The 22550-nt window shown below is 34.6% G+C and overlaps 1 protein-coding gene across 1 annotated transcript; it reads right to left on the reverse strand.

The window, feature by feature from the left end:
* Nucleotides 1-3029: 3029 nt before the first annotated feature.
* Nucleotides 3030-15495, reverse strand: LOC133205684 (aromatic-L-amino-acid decarboxylase-like). Its single transcript, XM_061341537.1, has 14 exons — nucleotides 15295-15495; nucleotides 15071-15184; nucleotides 14921-14972; nucleotides 14573-14637; nucleotides 13886-14020; nucleotides 13054-13164; nucleotides 12435-12467; nucleotides 8639-8800; nucleotides 8427-8494; nucleotides 6458-6528; nucleotides 4308-4327; nucleotides 4038-4136; nucleotides 3695-3796; nucleotides 3030-3500 (listed from the first exon to the last, which is right to left on the reverse strand). The coding sequence occupies exons 1-14, from the start codon at nucleotides 15493-15495 to the stop codon at nucleotides 3030-3032; spliced, it is 1704 nt and encodes a 567-aa protein (XP_061197521.1).
* Between the last annotated feature and the right edge of the window lie 7055 nt (nucleotides 15496-22550).

The following is a 22550-nucleotide window of genomic DNA, read 5'->3' on the forward strand; positions in this document are numbered from 1 at the left end:
AGGGAGAAGGTTTGGGCCGGAAAGAGTGTTCATAATTTAACATAGGAATTTATATATCCCCCCAAACGAAGTGTGTTGGTTTGGGGTGGGGGTGTTTTGAGTCTTTGAATCACACTGTCCGTCTGCCTAGCTGTCCGGCTGTACGTGATAGTTTGCCCAGGATATAACTTTGTTATGAAGAAACTGGAAGGTCATACTTGGTACAAAGATTACTAATGATCCGAGGGTGTGTCATGGTTTTGATCCAACATCATTCCGGCAAGTTCAAGGTCACTTAAAAAAAATAGCAAAGTTTTGTCCGACTCATTTATCTCTAATAAGGAGTCACCGGAAGCTCACTGGATACAGGAATTGCTTATGACAAAAAGAGTTTGCCACGACCTTAATTCAAGGTCATTCCTGTAAGTTCAAGGTCACTGACAGAAAAGTGTAAGATTACTGTATGTGCTATAATTTTGGAAGCTCATACTAGGAACAAAGATTGCTTATGATCCACCGGTTTGAGATAACATAGTACTAGATTGGCAGAAGTGGCAAAACTCGTGCCTGGATTATAAATTTATAAAGGGTGGGAGGAACACAGGAAACTTTTTCTCAGATTGCTTGAGATGGGTTTGTCCTGACCTTGAATAGAGGTTTTTCCCGCAAGTTCAAGGTTACTGGCAGATAAATATTAATTTTTTTTCCATGCTATAACTTTGTAATATAAAATCACTGGAAGCTATTACTTGATACAGAGATTGCTTATGATCCAAGGATGTGTTTTGACCTTGATCCAAGGTCTTTCTGGTAAGTTCAAGGTCACTGACAGAAAAGTGCAATATTCTTTTTCAGGAATATCTTGGTCATTGAGTATCACTGGAAGCTTATAATTAGTTCAAAGGTTGTTTTTGACCTTAAAATAGGTCATTTAGGCAAGTTCAAGGTCACGATATAATAAGTGTAAAATTCAAAAAGGTCTAGTCGCCCACGTGGCGCAGTGGTAAGAGTGTCTCCTCTAGCGTCATGGATTAAGGAGTTGATCCTTATGTCGCAGGTTCGAATCCCACTATGGAACGCAGAGACCGATCCTTCAGATGAGACCGTATAAACTGAAGTCCCGTCTGGCAGTAGGTGCTGGCACGAAAAAGATCCTTCACTGTTCAATGGCCATGAGTGCCGAGTATAGGTCAAAATTTGCAGATCTCCATCGGCAAATATGGTGGCGTCTCCACATGATTGAAAAATTCTCGAGAGGGACGTTAAACAACATACACACAAACAAACAAACAAAAAGGTCTTTAATTTTGTAATAGAAAAAATTGCATGCATTTGCATTTCACTGAAAAGATGATAAATATATCATCCAAAGTGTGTAATGGCCTTGACTTAAATTCGAGGTCACTTAGAATATGATGTTTTGGATGAATAGTCTGAAAGAATACGTGACTGTGAATTTTTTTTTTTGTCGATGACATACAGATGGTGTTTGCTCTTAACCAGCTGCAGAATGTGTCCTGGCTTGACGCACGATTATTTGCACAAGTTCAAGTTCACTGACAGGGGAATTTTACATTCTTTTACTGTCTTTCTTCTGTTAAACATTGGAAGTTGATGCCCCTTACAGGATTGTTTATAACCTTAAAATGTTGCATGACCTTGACTCAAGGTCGCTATGTTCTGTCCGGAGCTCCGACGGAAGACCTATTCGTTGCATTGCAACGAGCTCGGCTCTAGTTCCTATATATTCTTATGTATGTATTTTTTATGGCCCCACTCTACCCGCAGGAGCCATGATTTGAACAGCCTTGAATTTACATTACCTGAGGATGTTTCAAAATCTATGGTAATATTACTAATAATGTCTTTTTCCGTTCTTGGGGAAAAGAGTTTTTTCAATATATTTCTATGTTAAACTTTGATCCACCATTTCTGCCCCACCCTAGTAGGGTGGCCCTACACTCAGTGCTCATGATTTGAACAGACTTCCATGTACACTACCTGATGATGTATCCGTAGAATTATGACTGCTAATGGCTTTGCTGTTCTTGAGAAGAACATTTTTAAAGATATTTCCAACATATTCCTATGTACAACTTTAATCCCTACTCTGGTACTGCTCTACCCCCGTGGGTCATGATTTGAACAAACTCCAATTTACACTACCTAAGGATGCTTCAGCATTAATATGACTAACAATGGCTTTGCTGTTCTTGAGAAGAAGACGTTTAAAGACTTCTCCTATATACCAATGTAAAACTTTGACCCCCTGCTGTGGCCCCGCCCTACCCCCGGGAGTTATGATATGAAAAAAAAAAATCTACAGTATGTAATGTAGCTTTCACACAAGTTTCATCTTTTCTGGCCCAGTTGTTCCTGAGAAATTTTTTTTTACAGATGGCACCTAATTTTCACTACTTCTTAATTATCTCTCGTTTAAAGAGGCCTTCGTACTTCCTGTGATTAAATTCAAATCCCCTTTATCCAAGTATGCTTTTTGACCAGTTTGGTTAAAATTGGCCTAGTGTTTCTTGAGAAGAAGTCAAAATTGTGAAAAGTTTACAGACGACTGACGTACGCTGGACACTCTCCGATCAGAAAAGTTCAATGGAGCCTTCGGCTCTGGTTAGCTAGAAAGAGCAGAAAAACAAGCTTACAGCGAACAAGGTTATAATAAATTGACGATTATAGCGTGACTTTAAAATGCACACATGACACTTCGTTATAAGTGCGTTTTTACTGTAGACTGCATTTGTTTTCTTGACTTTGGATGATTAATATTTAGTCATTAAAAAACCAGGTTCCCCAATTTAATATCAAAATTACCGATACCACCGTGGGGGAGGGGGATAACCCCTAGATACTTCACATCTTTGTAATGTGAAATAATGACTACTGACACCAGTGTTAGCTCAAAAGATCTAAAAGACAGCAGAAAAAAAGACAAACTAGAAGCAAAAACGAGAGCCTAGGAACCTCCATTCAGTATTTAATTCTAATAAAATGATTTCTTATCACTTTCTAGACAGAAGACATGTTCTAAGGATATATCACTTTTCAAAGTTAAAGTCGACAATTTCATCGGATGACGTACTCTTTGTTCTCTTTTTGTCCGTACACAATGCTTTAAGAACCTTTGGATTATAGCATTTAGGGTCTGAAACCATCCTCATGAACAAACTTCGACGAAGGCGAGCTCGATGCAAATTACTTTTTTGCTGGTCAAAGATAAATTCATCATCAAAATCGGGAAACACGTCATCAATGTCGGGATTTTTCTGCTCAGCACTTTCTAGCTTTTCAGTATTCATTCCATTCTCAATATATTCTCGTTCCATCAACAGAGAGCTGGCCTCGGTTGAAATAATCTTCCAAGCAAATTCAATGTCTTCTTCTTTGGCATTTTGGGCGCAGATTGCGAATCGTATAACGTACACTTCATTAAGAAGAGCCGGTACCATGTGAAGTTTTCCAGATTCATTAATCATGTGCAATAACTTAGCTGTTAAAGAGTTTGGTCCCTGGAAAAATCACAAAATACTTTTCAAATGCTGATGCAACACATATGTATTGTATACATGTATTTAGAATGATTTATGAATTTTTAAAAACAAAAAAATTAACTTTTGATACTTCTCAATCCATCAAAAGACAGTTTTCTTCATTTTTTTCTTAAAATTCATTTTAAATAACTATAGATACTCTAAGGTTTTACCTTTAATCGAAAACATACGAGACCCATTGCAACTTTTCCAAGAATCTCAAATCTGGCATCATTCTTCACAAATGTTTCGAATAACTTTGCCAATTTTACATGCTGTGGAACAAAAGTAAGTGCTATATTTTCCTTTAATAAAATCATACAATGAAATGCTGATTAGGAATGAAGATATATCTTTTCTTGTATAAACAATTTATTTTGGGTGTAGATTACATAAAAAAAATATTCATTCAAAATCAATACTCGATCGAAGAACAAATTGCATTAAATTTATAACAATCCATTCTGCTAGAAAATATTTTACAACTGATGCTATTGAGTTACAATGAGTATGTACCAGATGTATTTGTGCTTGCAGTCCCTCTATTCCATATGTACGTAGTACAAACCACAGCTTTAAGGCTCTGAATCGCCGACTCAGTGGGATCCCCCAGTGCTGTAGTAGTGAAACATGTTTTTTTTCTATTTCCAATATTCTTAAAATGTTATCAAGATAAATGAAACAAAGAAAATCACATTCTTTCAGTAACTATTATTTGTATTTGAAAATCATCTGATTTTGTCTTCCTTACTTGGCTGTAAATGAAATATTTTTGAATTGACTCACCCGAAGATCAACTGTTTTATCTAGAAAATGAAATAATTTTTTTTTACATTCGTTCAGTTACAAAACGAAGATAACAGAATCCAGCCACGGGATAACGAAACCGACTTAGATTTTAGTAAAATTTTCAAATATCTATAAGATGCTAATCATATGGGCTCTGAAATTTAAAATTTGTATAAAATTTGTAGATAACAACACTTGGTGATGTATTTTTGAACATCATTTTGATTTGGGACTATTAAAGTTCTTCACCATTTCAGAAACAGTGTACAGGTTTGGGGTGAAGTTTAATTTAAATCATGATGCTGGGCCAAATTTAATGATTTCATCAGTTGGATACGAGAGAACAATACTGGTTATCCGCAAAAATAATGATTTTTTTCCTCTCATTTACCGGTACCATTCATGAAGCAATGTCGTTGTATTATAAAGTTTTTCAACACCCTACTAAAGAGTACTTCATTAGTGCAAAGAAATACTTTACTAGAACGCACTACCAACTTTGGTTAAGTATCTATGGTCAGTGTTTCAGCTTTGATAGCAAAACACGAAAAGGGGTTGGGGTAGGAGTTCATGTAAAATTAATTACAAGAGCAACTTTTGTGACAATGTTTTGTGTTAATTCCCCATGCGAAAGTCCATTGTCGAATTTAACTCTGTAAAGGAAATAACTATACATAGGTCATTACTATGTAAATCGATCTTAAATGTCCATATATGTTTAACTATCTATCCGTAGTTTGAATTTGTCCATATAACAAACCTCAAATTTTTGTCATACATACAGATACTAGTGCAAGGAAACAGTTTTCAGCTTTTCATCTGAAAAGCCTGTAAAAAGAACCCAAAAGAAAAAAAAAATATTGTGGAAAAATGGGATTAATTTTACAGCAAATTCTCAAAACTGCATTTTTTCAGAGAAATAGTATGCTTATGAATAAGGCAACACTAAAGGTTTTGAATATTCAAAGACAATACAAGTATGTTGAAATGTAACAGTAAAAAGGTTTGCACCTTTTTAATTCAATACGTTTTTGTAGGAGAATATATGAGTCCTAATTATATGTATACATATTTCCAACTGTATAAATCAGTTTAAAAAACAATCTCCAATTGATTTTATTCCTTGCAAAAATTTACATTCAATTTCTCCTATCTATTAATTTTCTCGAACTATTTCCTTCCCTCCTCACTCTTGATATACGTAAGAATTATCATGATAAAGTGAAGATTTTTAATCTTCGTTTGACTTGCCTCTGATTGATAAAGTGTCACTTCCTAACACCATCGTTCCGTAAATAGTGTAAAATTTCACCTCGATAATGAAATGGACATGAGAAATTCATTATACAGACTGATTATACATGTGTATTTCATTGATTGTTGATGTAATTAGACTTGTACATACATCACGACAAAAGTATATTAAATTATCACATGTAATAATAAGATTCACAAAGTATGGCTAGTTTCCGTGTTGGTTTGTACTTTATGGGCCGAAATTTATACATATCGTTAACATATTAAACGAACACAGAACAAACTTAACAATTTAAAAGGAAAACATGCAATGCCTTAATTATATACTGTATACTAATATTTGCGTATTTTACAGGAGAAGGTATATATTATGAACATCAAAATTGTAGGTTGTGACTTGGGTGTTAGTGTATGATTAATAAATGCATGCTTGTACAATTTTAGTACATGTACATTAAAAGATATGAAAATTTATTGTACGTCTTATCATTCCGAGTATTTTACGACAGTTTTATATAAAGCCATATTCCTCAATTATTTCATCTTTACTATATATTTTTCATGACATTATTAAATTGCTTATTCTTCTGTAATTAATCAGTAAACAAGAACACAGATTCACTATAGTAACATTAAGAATCACAATAACTAATGCTTAACAAATGTCAGATTATAAACGCGAAAGGCCGTATTTAGTTCTGAATTACAACAATTGATTTTTCTATTGAAGATTTTTAAAGAGGAAAGACATAAAATATGAGGATGTGATCCGAAAATTAGCAGGAAGAACAGAAACTTTCCGAATAGTACATCTTCGTGTGATTGGATTCTCAATAAAGGAAACAAAATAACTTCCTAAAAGAAAGAAGTATTATTTGAAGTGTTCTCACCGTCATGTTTGTGCTGTAGATATAGAGGATCAACCGTCATTGATGAAGTTAAGAGGGAATTGTCGCTGATCCTGGAGTAGAAAAATAGGCACCTATGGTTATGAATTTTAAGACTGTCTTAAAACTGAAGAAATATAAATTATTTAAATTTATTCTGAGATTCAGTGTTTTTTGTAATAATTTATTTAAAAATATAGTGTGAAGCTAAGGAGTTGCAAATAAACAAAATGTCGACAGCTCTGAAACACGTCTCCATGGGAACCCTATGTAGCATGTTTCAATAATGAAGAAAATAGTTGTTTTATTCTTTTATGTTTAACATTATCCCCAATATAAAACGTCATAAATGAATTTGACTTTATTACACGTAGCTCCATTAGGGTACCTGGTATTGCATGTACAGTACATTGATGATGACTGTATTAAGCTTACCCTTCGGGCCATAATATCACTCCCATTATGATATGATATGGGTTGAGGCCTACAGTTGAACCAAAAATTCTACACCAAAGTGCCAAAATATCACTGGTTCAAGATGTATTTTAGCAGTCCACGACCAATCTCGACAACCAAAATGAAAGTGTGGTTGACTTGTTTAATTTCTGGACCTTACCCTTTTTTGAAGTGGCTAGTGTTAGATTTACATCTAATATAATTGTTATCATTTCTAAAAGTTTTCCTAACTTCCAATAATTAGAATGATTTTATTTACATTAAGGTCTGCATAACAATATACTGGTAGATAAACTCTGTGAACTGACATTGGTTAGTACAACATAATTATACAAATGCATGCACAGATAAAACATTTATAAAAAAAATGGCATATATACACACATAGGACATACGTGTAACTTATGAAGCTACATTTTTCAATACATTGGACATCGGTTACACACAAAGATAACAAAAAAGATTTTTAACATGCACTGACATTAGACACACTTTTGACAATACAATATACACACGGTAATACAAATCCATGTAAGCAGTAATAGTACTCGCACTTTTTTAATATGAAATCCTATGATTAACTGGTATGTGTTTAGTTACATTGAAATAAAGCACGATATATATGTATGTAAAAGAGATGAAACCAAATGTATTAGGAATACATGTTAAAGTAAAAGAGAGCTAAGATCTACGCAAGAGCCATATTTACACGAATCTTCATTCCATTTATTTATTAGATTTCCCTGTTACGTGTAATCGATATCTCAAAACAGTTTTGGTAAGTTTTCTTTGTATACCCATTTAGTTGACTGAATGGCATAGTTTCATCATTTGTCTAATTATATATGTACCATACAATGTTTATCTTATTAAATGTATAACTTTCCTTCCAGAAAATATGCAGCTATAAATTTTCGATGTACAAATAATTAAATTATTTTTGTAATTAATGAGGCCACCTACCCCTATACATTCAAATTTGAAAGTATGAAGTACTTATTATGTTTCATGTCTCCTTAAATACTTGGTAAATCAAATGTAATAAATTATTTAGAAATCATAGTTATACAGAAATCAAGCTATGAATTCAATAATAAAACAAATTAAGAGCAAGGCAAACAGAATCTTGAAGACATCAGAGATGGGATCAGGTACCATGGAGACGTAAGCATTCCCTGTTGTAGGGTCACACACGCTGTGAGCTCGAGCTCGTTGTTTTCTTCGGATTTTTCGTAGACAAAGCAGTATGCAAGCAATGGCCTAACAATTAGTAAGAAAAACAACTTCAAGTTGTATTTGTAATGAAATATGTGAAGATAAAGAACTGTGATCGATCTCGAAAAACCTACAAACAATACAAATCTGTAAACAGGGCATAAAACACGGACCCCTGGAGATTCCAGATGTGGGATCAGGAGCCTAGGAGGAGTAGGCATCTCCTGTTTACCGGTTTCTAGTCCTCGTTCCCTATATTATCCTACATTTCCCAGTGAAATATTACAACGATAAATCTCACCATAATAGAGAACAGTCAAAGTTCACAAGAAGCCATTTGTTTGGGTTAAAGTTGATAGAGGTAACATTCTGCAATATAAATTTCTTCAGAACTAAGTTTGACACATTTTAGCCAATATTTACCGACGTAGACTTCAAATTTATCATAAATTGCAATTGAAATCACTTTATTTTTCTAAAGAATAATGAAAATAGAAGAAACCTTATATCTACCTGAATTCCGCTCATAAGAAACCTAAATTCAGGACAAATGAGGGCGTTCCCAGCATAAGCAGCGTCCACATGTAGCCAGACATTTTCTCTGGCACACACTTCCCCCAGCTCCGCAACATTATCAAACGAGCAACACGCTGTGGTGCCGATTGTTGAGCATACCTATGTTCAAGAAATATATAAGCTGATACATAAACCTTAACAGACTTGTTCTCCAAGTTGTTTGAACAAACTGTTGAGCAAATGGTTCGTAATTAATTTGAAACAAAACATTTTGTCTGCCACATCATTCACCTGGTTAACCGTGGGCCTGTTTATTTCAAAAATAAAAATAACTCTTTTAAAAACTTAGTATTTAATTCCTGAAAAATACTGATCCATATTGTAGCCCTACACTATTTTTAAGAGATCCTAAAATGAAACAAAATGATAACGACCAGTGATCTATCTCAAAAAATCTACAAACACTACAAATTCTAGAGCAGGGCATAAAACACGGACGCCCGGAAATTCTAGAGGTGGGATGAGATGCCTAGGAGGAGTAAGCATCCCCTGTTGACCGGTCACACCCGCCGTGAGTTCTATGTACTGATCAGGTAGACAGAACATTCCGTAGTCAAATTTGGTATAAAAACAAAGGCCTAACAATTGGCATGAAACACCTTAGCCAAAATACGATCCACGATAGGTTATATCTGCTAACAAGGTTATTACATGTATAACAACCACAAAATCTACGAAATGCTGACTTTAAACGAGGTTGTTGAGTCCTTTTTGTGTAGAATCAGAGTGATTTTTAAAAAAGTAAATTTGCTGATGACTAATCACAAGAAATAAAAATTTCCGAGCTCCATTGTTATTGAAGAAGCAGTTTCAATGATATTAAAAAACCTAGTTTTTAAGTAATCGTTAGGAATAGTTGTATCAAGTGTAGAAAAGTTGTACAATTAGATGTTATTTACTTGAGAAAAATTGTGACTTTAAATTTTCTAAAAATTCTTTTGAGTTATTGGTAATCCACAACTGATTTACACCACTTCTAGGATATACTGTAAAACAGTACGTCTGAAGTTTCTCCTACTCAGCTTGAATAAGCGCAACATTGAGATTCTTCAGTATCAATACGGTTTACATGGCATAATGTTGCTGTTCTGGAGAAGAAATTTTTCTCCTTTATACAATCATCATGTAAAATTTTAGCCCCATCTTACCCCAGGATCCATAATTTGAAAATGACTTGAATCCACAATTTATAAAATGTTTGCATATATATATGATATAATGTGGTCCTGTTTCTCTTGAAAAGAATGTTTTGATATCCTGTATATTCCCATGTAAAACTTTAAATTCCTTTTAAGGCTAATCTTAGCCCAGGTGCCATGCGATTTTAAATCAGCAATACATGAGGATGCTTGCATGCTAATGTGACTAATCACGTCCTTTTGTTCTTGAGAAGAATTTTAATTTTGTTCCCTTATTTCCCTACATAAATCTTATCCCCTATTGTGGCCCAACCCTATCCAGAGTTACAGTTTTAAATCAACTTTCACTTAAGATCTGTCTCTTCTGACCCATTGGTTGTAGAAATGTTTTTTAATGATAGAGAACTTTTTCTATTCCCTAGTGGCTCCCAATTACTCACCCTCCCCTTTTTGGGAGAGGGTGTGACCGTTCAATTTAAAAGAAATCTGAATTCCTCTCACCAAAGAATGCTTTGTGGGAAGTTTGATTGTAACTGGATCAGTGGTTTTAAAAAAAAGTTTTGTTTTGTTTGTTTATTATTGTTTAACGTCCCTCTCGAGAATTTTTCACTCAAAAGGAGACGCCACCACTCGCCGGTGGAGAGCCGCAAATTTTGACCTTTACTCGGTACTTAGGGCCATTGAGCAGTGAGGGATCTTTTTTGTGCCAGCACCTACTGCGACACGGGACCTCGGTTTATACGGTCTCATACGAGGGATCGGTCTCCACGTCCCACAGTGGGATCCGAACTCGCGACGTAAGGATCAACTCCTTATTCCGTGACTCTAGAGCAAACGCTCTAACACGGCGCCACGCGGGCGACTTTAAAATAAAAACAAGAGGCCCATGGGCCACATCGTTCACCTGAGCACATTGGCTAGGCAAAAGCACAAATCAGTTCAGTATTGAAAAGATTACCGGGGGGGGGGGGGGGGGCTTGAATTTTAAACTACCTGATGATGCCTCCATGTCAATATAACAAATGGCTTTGCTGTACTTGAGAAGGTTTTAAAAAAATTTCCCATATATTCCTTTGTAAAAATTTGATCCCCCATTGTGGCTCCTCCCTATCCCAGATGTCATCATTTGAACAAACTTGAATCTACACTACCTGAGGATGCTTCCATATCAATGTAACTAAACTTAGCTTTTCTGTTCTTGAGAAGAAATATTTTTTCTAATTGTTCTTATGTAAAACTTTTGATCCCCCATTGGGCCCCACCCTACACCCGGGGGTCATCATTTGAACAAAACTGAATTTACACTACCTGAGGATGCTTCCATATCAAAATGACTAAACATGATTTTCAGTTCTTGAAAAGAAGATATTTTCCTATATGTTCCTATGTAAAATTTTCGATCCCCCATTGTGGCCCACCCCTATCCCCGGGGGTCATCATTTTAACAAATTTGAATCTACACTACCTGAGGATGCTTCCATATCAAAATGACTAATCATGGCTTTGCAGTTCTTCATCAGAAGATATTTTCCAATATATTTCTATTTAAGACTTTGATCCTCCATTGTGGCCCTACCCTAGCCCAGGGGGTCATGATTTGAACAAACTTGAATCTACACTACCTGAGGATACTTCCACATAAATATGATCAATCAGGGCTTTGCTGTTCCTGAGAAGAAGATTTTTAAAATTTTTCCAATATATTTCTATGAAAAACTTTGATCCTCCATTGTGGCCCGCCCCACCCTCGGGGGTCATGATTTGAATAAATTTGAATCTACACTACCTGAGGATGCTTCTATATAAATATGACCAATAAGGGCTTTGCTCTTCTTAAGAAAAAGATTTTTAAAGATTTTATCTATATATTTCTATGTAAAACTTTGATCCTCCATTGTGGCCCCGCCCCACCCCCGGCGGTCATGATTTGAACAAATTTGAATCTACACTACCTGAGGATGCTTCTGTATAAATATGATTCATCATGGCTTTGCTGTTCTTGAGAAGAAGATTTTTAAAGGTTTTTCCTATATATTTCTATGTAAAACTTTGATCCTTCATTGTGGCCCCGTCCTACCCCCGGGGGTCATGATTTGAACAAACTGGAATATACACTACCTGAGGATGCTTCCACATGAGTTTCATCTTCCCTGGCTTTGTGGTTCTTGAGAAGAAGATTTTTAAAAGATGCTATTAATTTTTCACTCATTCTTTATTATCTCCCCTTGAAAGAGGGCGTGGCCCTTCATTTGAACAAACTTGAATTCCCTTTACCCAAGGATACTTTGTGGCAAGTTTGGTTGAAATTGGCCCAGTGGTTCTTGAGAAGTCGAAAGTGTGAAAAGTTTACAGACGGACGGACAGACAGACGGACAGCTAGACAGACGGACTACAGACAAAATGTTATCAAAAAAGCTCATTTGAGCCTACGGCTCAGGTGAGCTAAAAGTTAACAGTGTTAAATATATATATTAAAGAGTTTGGTAATACTCCATTGATAAGACTAAGTTGAGGAAGAAACATTCTTATTCAGTTGACATATATTCACGTTTTATACCAATGAAATTCAAGGAATGAATTTGATATTTACTCACAAAAAATGGAATAAGACCAAGACGTCTATCTTCCTAAGATAAATAAAAAAAACATAGTAATAAAATGTATCACGTCTGATATTATTGAAATGCAGTAATATTTATATAAAGATGGATAAAACAAATTATTCTTATCATAAATCTATATAAAAATGTACTGTAAGTCGATTTAATTCTATGGTGCTAAATTTTCACAGTTTGAAACAAGAGTACCAGTCGCGATGGTTCAATTTCACTTAGAGACGTGTGCCTTGTATTAAAAACTGTATTGTGAGATTAATAACCTTATTAACTGTGGCGCCGTTGGAAGGCCAGATAAAAAAAATATTCATTTGTTCGGACGAATTAGATATTTGCGCCGTACTATGGGTATATTTCGCAGAAAAATGTTCAACTGGGAACAAAGTGAAATTAAAACCATCATATTAATTGTCCAATATACAGTATATGTTTATTAGAACATCGCAGAGATGAATCAAATGCAAAGATCTGAACATCAGATTTGTTAATAAGACGACTGAGTTTGGTTAACAGACAACACTAACTGGTGTTATGATATACAATACTTTATTATTGAATACATACTTATGGTACCAAACCGTAAAACCTCAGCGTTTACCTCTATTGCCCTTTCGAGAACATGTCCCCTTAGTGAATACTGTTCATCGACATCCAGTTGCCTCATCTTGACAAAACCCAACATCCCTGCTTTTTCTACACAAGAGTGTGCCTAAAGGAGATAAATGGATAAGAAATAATATTCCAATAGTGGGATATTAAAATTATACTTGAAGAATTAATCTCTACTACTGTTTGATGAGTACTTAGGACTCCCTCTGATACTGACATCTCCACATCCCTTTTTTAAACGCATAAGAAGTAGCTCTGAATACTTTTCTTACTATTTAAAACCAGGAATAAATATATGTAACAGAGTACTGTTGGGACCATTCATTCCAATGCCCTCGGGGTGAGGCTGGGAAAAATCTTAGTTAATAGCGAAAAGAAGCAAAGGCGTCAATGCTAAAGAATGATAACAAGAAAGTGAAATCACTAAGCGGACAATACAAATGAGGGATTACGCTTCATTTTGTGATTTCATTGCATTTTGATATGGATCCCCTATCCCCACCCCATCTCCCAAGAAATCATTCAGAAAATATCATTGTTCGCTTGTCAAATTCTGATTTAATCAAAGCATTTTTATGCTTTAAATAGGACAAGAGTTTAGTGTTGTTTTGTTTCCAGCAAAGATTCAGTGACTGGAAAGTCTATAAATATTGATAACTTCCTTGGACTTATTGTTTCTCGTTTTATATTACCTTCAACTTGTATAAGCGGTGCACTCTAATTTCCTTTATTTTTGCGTTATTGATTGAAATATGATTATTTTTCTTTGATATTTTCAAAGGTTCAAAGTGCTTTTTATCCTATTATTATGTAAAGCTTACCAGTTTTGATGAATAGGCTACAAGTTTGGACAAAAGAACACCATCTTCCATGTATGGAAGTTGTTTCTTCAGTTGTGTCATGGCTTTGTGTCTGGCTGCCAGCAACATTACAAGGACACACTCACTAGCAGAACCCTGATTAATGTTAGTGATTTCATTACAAATTCTTCGTATACCATTACAGAACAAAATATTCTGGTTTCCACCCTTGTTGCATATTGCGTCATAAGTAATAAAGGATGTATTCTATTTAAAGTTCTTTAACGTACCTCTATTTAGACATTATTGTATTTTAATTAAATCTTGTATACAGAGAATACCATCAGAATTGTCTGCGTCTTTAAGATAAATGAAAGAAAACCATGCAAATTGAAAATTGTTTAGAACTAAAAAAAATTATCGTAAAACCAATTTGCAAATTAATAGAATGCTTGTCTCTTAAAAATATCGTAATGTTTTGCAAGCAACCATATGCTCTTTTAATAATGTCAAATACCATCTTTTATCATGTGATTAAAAGTTTATGGTTAAAAAAGATTTTCCATTGAAATATTTATAGGGGTTATCAAATGGTACATTAAGTATTTCTATAAAATGACTGTAAGTTGTCTAATATTAGACTATAAGTGCACTGGGATGAAAGATTTTTATATCATCATATCAAATTAAGTGAAAAGAGGACAGAACCTGAATAACTCCACCGCCTTTTCCCTCTTCATGCAAAAACTGTTTTGGCAATCCTATTGATTTTCCTGAAAATAATGGAATATATCTCTTATAAAAGTGGCATGAATGCATTCATGTCTGACTGTTACAGAATGTATATATTTATACGCGATAATATCCTTTTTAATGTTTTATGTAAAATTACAAGCGTTTGCATATAATGATTGTAATCAATAACAAAAGAACAGTTACTTTGATTTTTTTTTTTTAGAGTTAAGGTCATTTTTGGGATTTTGTGGAGGTCCACTTTGTCTCACTAGAAAACAATATAGTGGCATCCGACATAAACTTTTAGGAATTGTTAATTACCTATCCAGTCTAAGACGAGGGTCTCCAATTCTGTACAGGCAGGACTTGCAGCCTGTAGAAGAATATGAAGTCTGTTTAAAAATACACATACAAATAAAAAATCTGGTAAATCGCGATAGAATCGAGAAATAAGACTTTGTAATGTCCTACCCATGAAAAACCAACGCAACCAATAGCATTCGACATCATGTCACCCAGAATAGAGGGGAAGGAGTTGCCAGCGGGAAAATAGGCGTGAAAATTTGGATGCTGCCAATGGGTTATCTAAAACATATTTTAAATTCAATGAAGTGAAATAACTCCAACAGTAAGAAATGGAATCTCCAGTTTTAAAATATTGTTGAAAATCAATTAAAACATAGCAAAAAACTCACACCGGGCATGATTGCCCTTTCAACATCATTCATTATATCTTCAAATTTGTCTCCTTTTAGTGGCGGTTTTCCTGGAAGTAGGTTTCTTAGGTAACCAGGTTCCACTTCCGGTGTAACTCTCCTCCCATTAATGGTGTCCATGTAATTGGCGATAAAGTCAACCATTTCTTTTCCTCGTCTCCTGAATTCCACAGAGTCCATAACTTAAACTTCGCTATTTCAAAAGATACAAAATTGTATGTAAATGTAAGTTATGCATGTATATATATAACAGTTGTCATAGTTTTCGTTTAATGTAAAACTGATGTTTTCTTTGAGAAGATTGATTGATTGATCGTTTGTTGTTTAACTCATATGGAGACACCACAACTTGCCGGTGGAGAGCTACAAATTTTGACCTATACTGGGCACTTTGGGACATTGAGCAGTGAGGGATCTTCTCCGTGCCAGTACCTAAAGCGATACGGGACCTCGGTTTATACGGTCTCATCCGAGGGACCGGTCTCCACGTCCCGCAGTGGAATTCGAACCCGCGACGTAAGGATCAACTCCTTACTCCGCGACTCTAGAGCAGACGCTCTAACCACTGCGCCACGCGGGCGATCTTTTGAGAAGAAGAGAGAAAAAAAAACCCTGAAATTTAAAATCTAAATTGAAATTTCAGAGAAATAGGGATTATACTGAAGTATATCAGCATTTGCATCGAGATGACTAAGCTAAGAGTATTCATAAGTTAAAAAAATATTCATATGAAATGCATAACTTGATTAATTGATTTTATGTTGTTAAATGTCCCATTCAAGAATTTTTCACTCATATAGAGACGTCACCATATACCGGTGAAGGGCTTTAAATCTAGACCTTTACTTGGCATTCAAGCAGTTAGGCCATGCCAACGCCTGCCGTGACACGGTGCCTCGGTTTTTTTATGGTTTTGTCCGAAGGACCAGCAATTTTCATTTCAATTTGCCCAGCGCTTGGCGAAGGAACAGTTGCTATCTATAAATTTATCGACTTAAGTCAGTCGCCGCCGGTGTTTGAACCCACGAACTTCCGATTACGGAGCGAGTGCTCTACCGACTGATGTATAACTTGAACAACCATATCATTATACAAATTGAAGAGAGAAAATCGTATGAATTCTTCTGTGCAATATATAACAGAATTTTCAGCATTTTGTTAATATCTACTTCAGACTTTCATTATTCTTATTCCTCTCAGGGAGGAATAAGAATGTTTTTTATAAAAAGATTAATACAAAAAAGTATTTTCGAACTGCCATTTTACTGACAATGCATCCATCTAAAAACCAGATAATCCTTTTTACAATTCATCATGGGAATTGGTTGTTTAAAGTATTTAAGTAATGCTTTGATTTGTTTTGATTTCCACAAATTTCTAAAGAACTGATGCATTAATTAGCTTCCTCACAAAAAATGTCGTACATTACCAGGCATTTGACCAAGATACCAGAAGATGGGTTTTTCTATACAATCCTTTTTGGAATCTCTTGAATTGTTGATATAACAATTTTTCTTTCTATTAAGGAATATTGTTAATACATTTTGCAAATAGTTTAGATCTCATGAGATAGTAAACTTTATAATAGTTTTGCTTAGTTACAAAGAGATACAAAGTCAGGAACGTGTAGTCAGAACTTAAGCATTGAGAGTTAAATTCTCTGTAATATAAAAGTTATGAAGTAAGTGGAATATAATTTATGAGAAATACAGGGTGTGTACTTCGAGTTAAAATGTGTTGGACTATAAAACTGGACCTTTTTGTGATTATAATCAGTATTCATGTTTTTTTTAAATTGAGATTATAATCAGTTTTCATGTTTCATGCATCAATTTTTTTTTTTTAGCAAATTTAGACTAAAGAAACGACTGTAAATTTGAGAAATATTTTTTTTTCCGAAAAGGTTGTATTTTAAATAGGCTTTATTGGAGAACGGCAATAAAAAGAAGTCCAGCTGTATTCTGGTTTTGAAGAATTACTGAATACATAACTTTGTATTCTTTCATTTTATGCTGGTCAACGAAATCGTCAGGATTAGGATCAGAATCAACGACAGATTATATAATTTGACAAATAATGTCAAAAAACGGTCATAGAATCTGAGAGTGGTGAAAATGTTGACATTGAACATCCTCTTGCAAACATGCTCTTGCGTATCGAATCAACTGGGAGACATAAAAAACGTATACAGAATGATTATGGTTTATTCATAAATAAACAAGCATTCTGAGAGTATCACATTAGCAATACTAGTCCCCTACCGGCAAGTGTAATCTGGTTCCCGTTAAAAATTGAAAATGCCATAAATCCGTCAAAAATCATTGAAGCGGAACGAAATGCAAATTTGATCTGTAAATCATCAAGATACATTCACATACCAAAATTCAGCTCAATATCTGCATGCGTTCAGAAAAAAGTGCGGAAAACCAAGTGGGACAGACTGACAGACAGACAGAGGGACAGCTAGACGGACAGACAGACAGACAGACAGACGGACGGACGGACTCAGAGGAAACCTATAACCCCCTCCGGTTTCACCGGTAGGGGACTAACAAGCATTCTGAGAGTATTGCATTTGCAATACTAGTCCCCTACCGGCAAGTGTAATTTTGTTCCCATTTAAAATTGGAAATGCCATAATTCCGTCAAATATCAATAAGCGGAACTAAAAGCAAACTTGATCTATATCTCATCAAGGTAAAGTCACATACCAAAAAATCAGCTCAATATTTGCAAGCTTTTTAAAAAAAAAGTGCGGAAAACCCTGAAAAATTGAAAAGGTCGTAAATCCGTCCAAAATCGTTGAAGCGGAACGAAATGCAAACTTGATGTGTAACTCATCAAGATACACTCACATACCAAAAATCAGCTCAATATATGCAAGCGTTTAGAAAAAAAGTGCGGAAAACAAGTGGGACAGACTGACAGACAGACAGAGGGACAGACAAACAGACGGACAGACAGACAGACAAACGGACGTACAGACTCAGAGGAAACCTGTAGTTTAACCGGTAGGGGACTAATAAGTTGAGAAGGAAATTTTAAAGTTACCCCGTTTATCATAGAGTTCTGTTGTTAATTTTCCATAAGAAAAAAAACAAAAACATCTGTTGCGTCTTTTATTTCGAGTTCAGTTGGACGTATTAATGAAAAAGATCATTTTTGTCACCCAAATTTTTCCATTATTAAAATAACCTCAAATTCATTCCATGTTTCTTTATAATAATATAATGTTTACTTGTCAACACGTAACAACCACTTTTTGATCTCCAATGAGTCCGAGTTCATTTGCACTTAAAAGACAGAACAACTTTGTTTTGTGAGAAAGGTCATTTATTCAATTTACCACAAATATATTTGATCAGTTGATGAAATTAGTGTCAATCATTGATTAACAAAAAAATGACTGAATAAATGACAATAAATTTGCAAAGGTGGGGTTAAAAAACCGCCTATCAATAAAAATAACATCAGTATAATAAAATGTGATATACATACAATTTTGAAACCCAGATTTTTATTACAAAATCATAAATAAGTTGTAGAAAGCAACAAGTTGTTACCAGAATATAATTATAATAACTGAACAACGCAAAAACAAAAATTAGTTTGCTTGTGATTTAGGACTGATGAATTTTTAAACAAATTATAGCAGGGTGCTGGTGGGTGGGTAAATTGATTTCTCGTAAAAAATTTAGGTGCGTCTGGCAGCTATTAAAACAAAGAAGTGATTAAAGTGTGACTTCTCTAGTCAAGATAAGATTTTAGTATAGGAGTACTTAGTTCCGATTGGATAAAATTAATTGGATTAACACTGGCCATTGCATACACAGTGTCCCTGCCATGCCAGATTGCAAATTCCATCTGATGACTTGTGTAATCATCTACCAGATGCCAACAATAATGATGCCCCCCACCTACATGTCTGGTGGCTAATTTCAAGACCTTAATCATTATTGTTATCACCAATGAGTATATAATTATAACAATAGTATCTCATTACAAAATTTGCTGCCAAAAATGTTTTTATTTACAATAAAATAAGTTTGTTAATTGAAAAAACCTTAGGCAACAGCAAGAGTGTTCATTTTAAGCACAAGATCTGGAATAAATCCTGATGCATAAAGTTTGAAAACATGTGGGCTATTAAAGGGCACAATTAATACATCTCTTTCCCCATTCTTTCACATAAGATATTGTAAAATGCAGCGTTACTTAATGATTTTCCTTACCCATCGTATCAAAACATTAACACAACATTTCCTAAACAATTGAAACTGTGTGTAATAACTGCAGTACGTGAAATTCTACAAGACAACAATTGACAATGGAGATGACTATGCAGACTAATACAGGCATTTATTGATACATTCTTTTCAAAATGATCATTACAATGAAATATATGGAGATAACGAACAGTATTCAAGCTCAAAAGTCCATTAAACAATACAAAATAGGAGCAGAGCAAACACGGACTTCCAAAACATCAGAGGTGGGATCAGGTGCCATGGAGGAGTGAGCATCCCCTGCCGACCGGTCACACCCGCCGTGTGCTCCTTGTCATGATCGGGAAATAACGGAAAAATCCGTCGACAATTCAGTGTGTAAATAATAGTCTAACAATTAGTATGAAAAACGTCATTCAGTCATTTGAAAAAACTAAAAATTGAATTCAAATTGATTTTTATACAATTTTTTGCATCATTTAATTTTCCAAGAAAAAAAGAAGACATGATCGATATAAAATGAGCGAAATGTGAATAAAATATTTAAATGATGTTTAATACACACTAATTAAAATAAAAAGAGAGGGAGACTATAAATAAATGATAGGTGTTTATGATGAGCAATAGCTACTTTACCTTTCGTTGCTGTAGACTTCCAGTTTTCTGGTCTCTCAGTAATTTTTTTTCACAATTTATTCGTGTTCCCATCCCACAACCAACCGAAGTTGACAGCAATGTCAGGACTAGGTCTCCATTACACGAATGACTGAATTTTGGGGAGAGATGATTGGGTTCTAATTCTGGAATTCACAAATTTAACCCAAGAAAGGAATCTGGCTTTGACATCAATTGCAATATGCTCTATGGTCCATAAAAATTTTATTTGGTGCTATTTATCAGGCCTTTGGTCTTTAATTGCTGTCTTGTACAATGAATTATCCGGACAGTTCTTCAGATCTTTATTTATCGAACTATTTATGAAGGAGGTTCCCTTATGGTCTTCTATTTCCAAATGTTTAAATATACATCTGGTACAATGTTTCTATAAATATTATCATGAGATGATATTGATATCAGAAAATCATGATCGACTTTGTTATTTACATAAACTACAAGTTTATTTTCAGATAAAAGTTTGGATTTTTGGAAAACGCCATTTCAAATAGGGGTATCGTGCATTTCAGTTTTTATATCACTGATAATTAGATAAAAGACATTTTTTAAGATGTATACAGACTTGATTGAATGTGCTAATAACAAAGTTAATTTTATACCCCTTTCATGTCAGTTACTGGAAGCACTGACTTTTACAGTCGACGGCTTACTTTGACATTAAAACCCGCCTTATGTACGGAGGCATTTTAAATTGAGAATAGATAAGAAAACCTTAATTGGGGTTATAGGTATTTTGTTTTGGGCACTAACATGATTAACTGGTATGCAATCAATGCAAGAGATTATGGAAGGTAGAATTACATAGCTTAAATTACCTTATTTTTGAGAATTAGTACCTCATTTCAATCTCATTTTCTGAAGGAATCAAATAAAGTAGAAAAAAAATATTCCGGAAGGAAAACTAAGCAAGAGCTTGTAAATTTGGGATTAAAACGGACTGAGGGTGGTAGCTGTTCCCTTCCTAGACAACGTAATGTATGCTTTGAAATGGCCCATTATTTTCGTTTAATTAACTGTTAAGCTTTATCAAAGAGAGCTCCCATATACTGCCCTAGTGTAAAAGCAAGCCGTCGATTGTAAAAGTCAGCGTTTATGGCAAAAGTCCACTAAGAGTCAATGTTAAGATAAAAAGCGATTGAGGGGTTGTATGAAAACTATTTATCCTTCTGTCTTTAATAATTCAGAAGTGGAAAAGGAATTTGATAGATTACGTGATCAGTATGTACTGGTCCCTGCTGACAAAACTGGCAACAACAGTCTTTGTTTGTAAAACTCATTATTTGAATTGTAATTAAGAGGAACTGGGATTTAATTCTACAAGTGGTAATCCAACTTATACCCATAGTTCCCTTTCTAAGACTTTTCAACTCTGTATACAACCATTCCCCACGATAAATTAAAGTCCAGGCTTTTTGACATCATAGACAGCTACTTTTTCAATAAAAAAAGGAACTCGTAAATATACTTACCTTGTCATTGGTCATTTGGAAAATTATTTTGTTAAAAACATTCTGACTGTACACACAAGTACTCTGAAGTTGATATTAAAAAGATGCATGAGTTTCTGATTGACAATATTTATGCAGTTTTTGGAGATCAGGTCTTCCAACAATCTGTTAGAATTCCCATGGATACCAATTGCGCCCCGTTATCAGCAGACCTATTTTTGTATTCATATGAAGCAGAATTTATTCAGAAACTTCTACATGAGAAGACGAAAACACTTGCTGTGGCCTTCAACTCAACATTTCGATTTATCGACGACGTGTTATCAATTAACAATAGTTACTTCAATTTATATGTCGATTCGCTATCCCAGAAAGCTTGAAATAAAAGATACCACAGAGTCTGACATATCTGTTTCATATTTAGATGTTTTACTACATTAAGACGTTAATGGTAATCTAACGACAAAGCTTTATGATAAACGTGATGAATTCAACTTTTCAATTACTTATGTATAGCAATATACCCTTAACACCTGCATATGGGATTTATGTCTCTCAGTTGATTCGATACGCAAGAGCATGCTCTACGTATGAACAATTTCTAAAACGAGGCAAGCTATTGTCAAACAAGTTGATGAAACAAGGATATCTACAGTCTCGTTTGAAATCATCATTTCGCAAGTTTTATGGTCGATACAATGACCTTGTCAGCACGTACATAACCTATCATTGAGTCAAATGCTGACTGACAATTTTCATACTAATTATTAGGCCATTATTTATACACTGAACTGTCTACGGATTTTTCCGTTTGTTTTCTCGATCATGACAAGGAGCACACGGCGGGTGTGACCCGGTCGGCAGGAGACGCTCACTCCTCCATGGC

This window comes from Saccostrea echinata, unplaced genomic scaffold (genome assembly GCF_033153115.1).
Source record: "Saccostrea echinata isolate AGI-Se365-2 ecotype Australia unplaced genomic scaffold, CSIRO_AGI_Sech_v1 ptg000054l, whole genome shotgun sequence".
NCBI classification, from domain to species: domain Eukaryota; kingdom Metazoa; phylum Mollusca; class Bivalvia; order Ostreida; family Ostreidae; genus Saccostrea; species Saccostrea echinata.

Excerpts from the sequence above, each read along its gene's own strand:
- LOC133205684 (XM_061341537.1), bottom strand. The coding sequence starts at position 15,495 with ATGGACTCTGTGGAATTCAGGAGACGAGGAAAAGAAATGGTTGACTTT. Across the intron at positions 14,638-14,920 it reads CCTCGTCTTAGACTGGATAG|GAAAATCAATAGGATTGCCA; the intron begins GTAATTAACAAT and ends CATTATTTTCAG. Across the intron at positions 4,137-4,307 it reads ATAAAACAGTTGATCTTCGG|CACTGGGGGATCCCACTGAG; the intron begins GTGAGTCAATTC and ends TCACTACTACAG.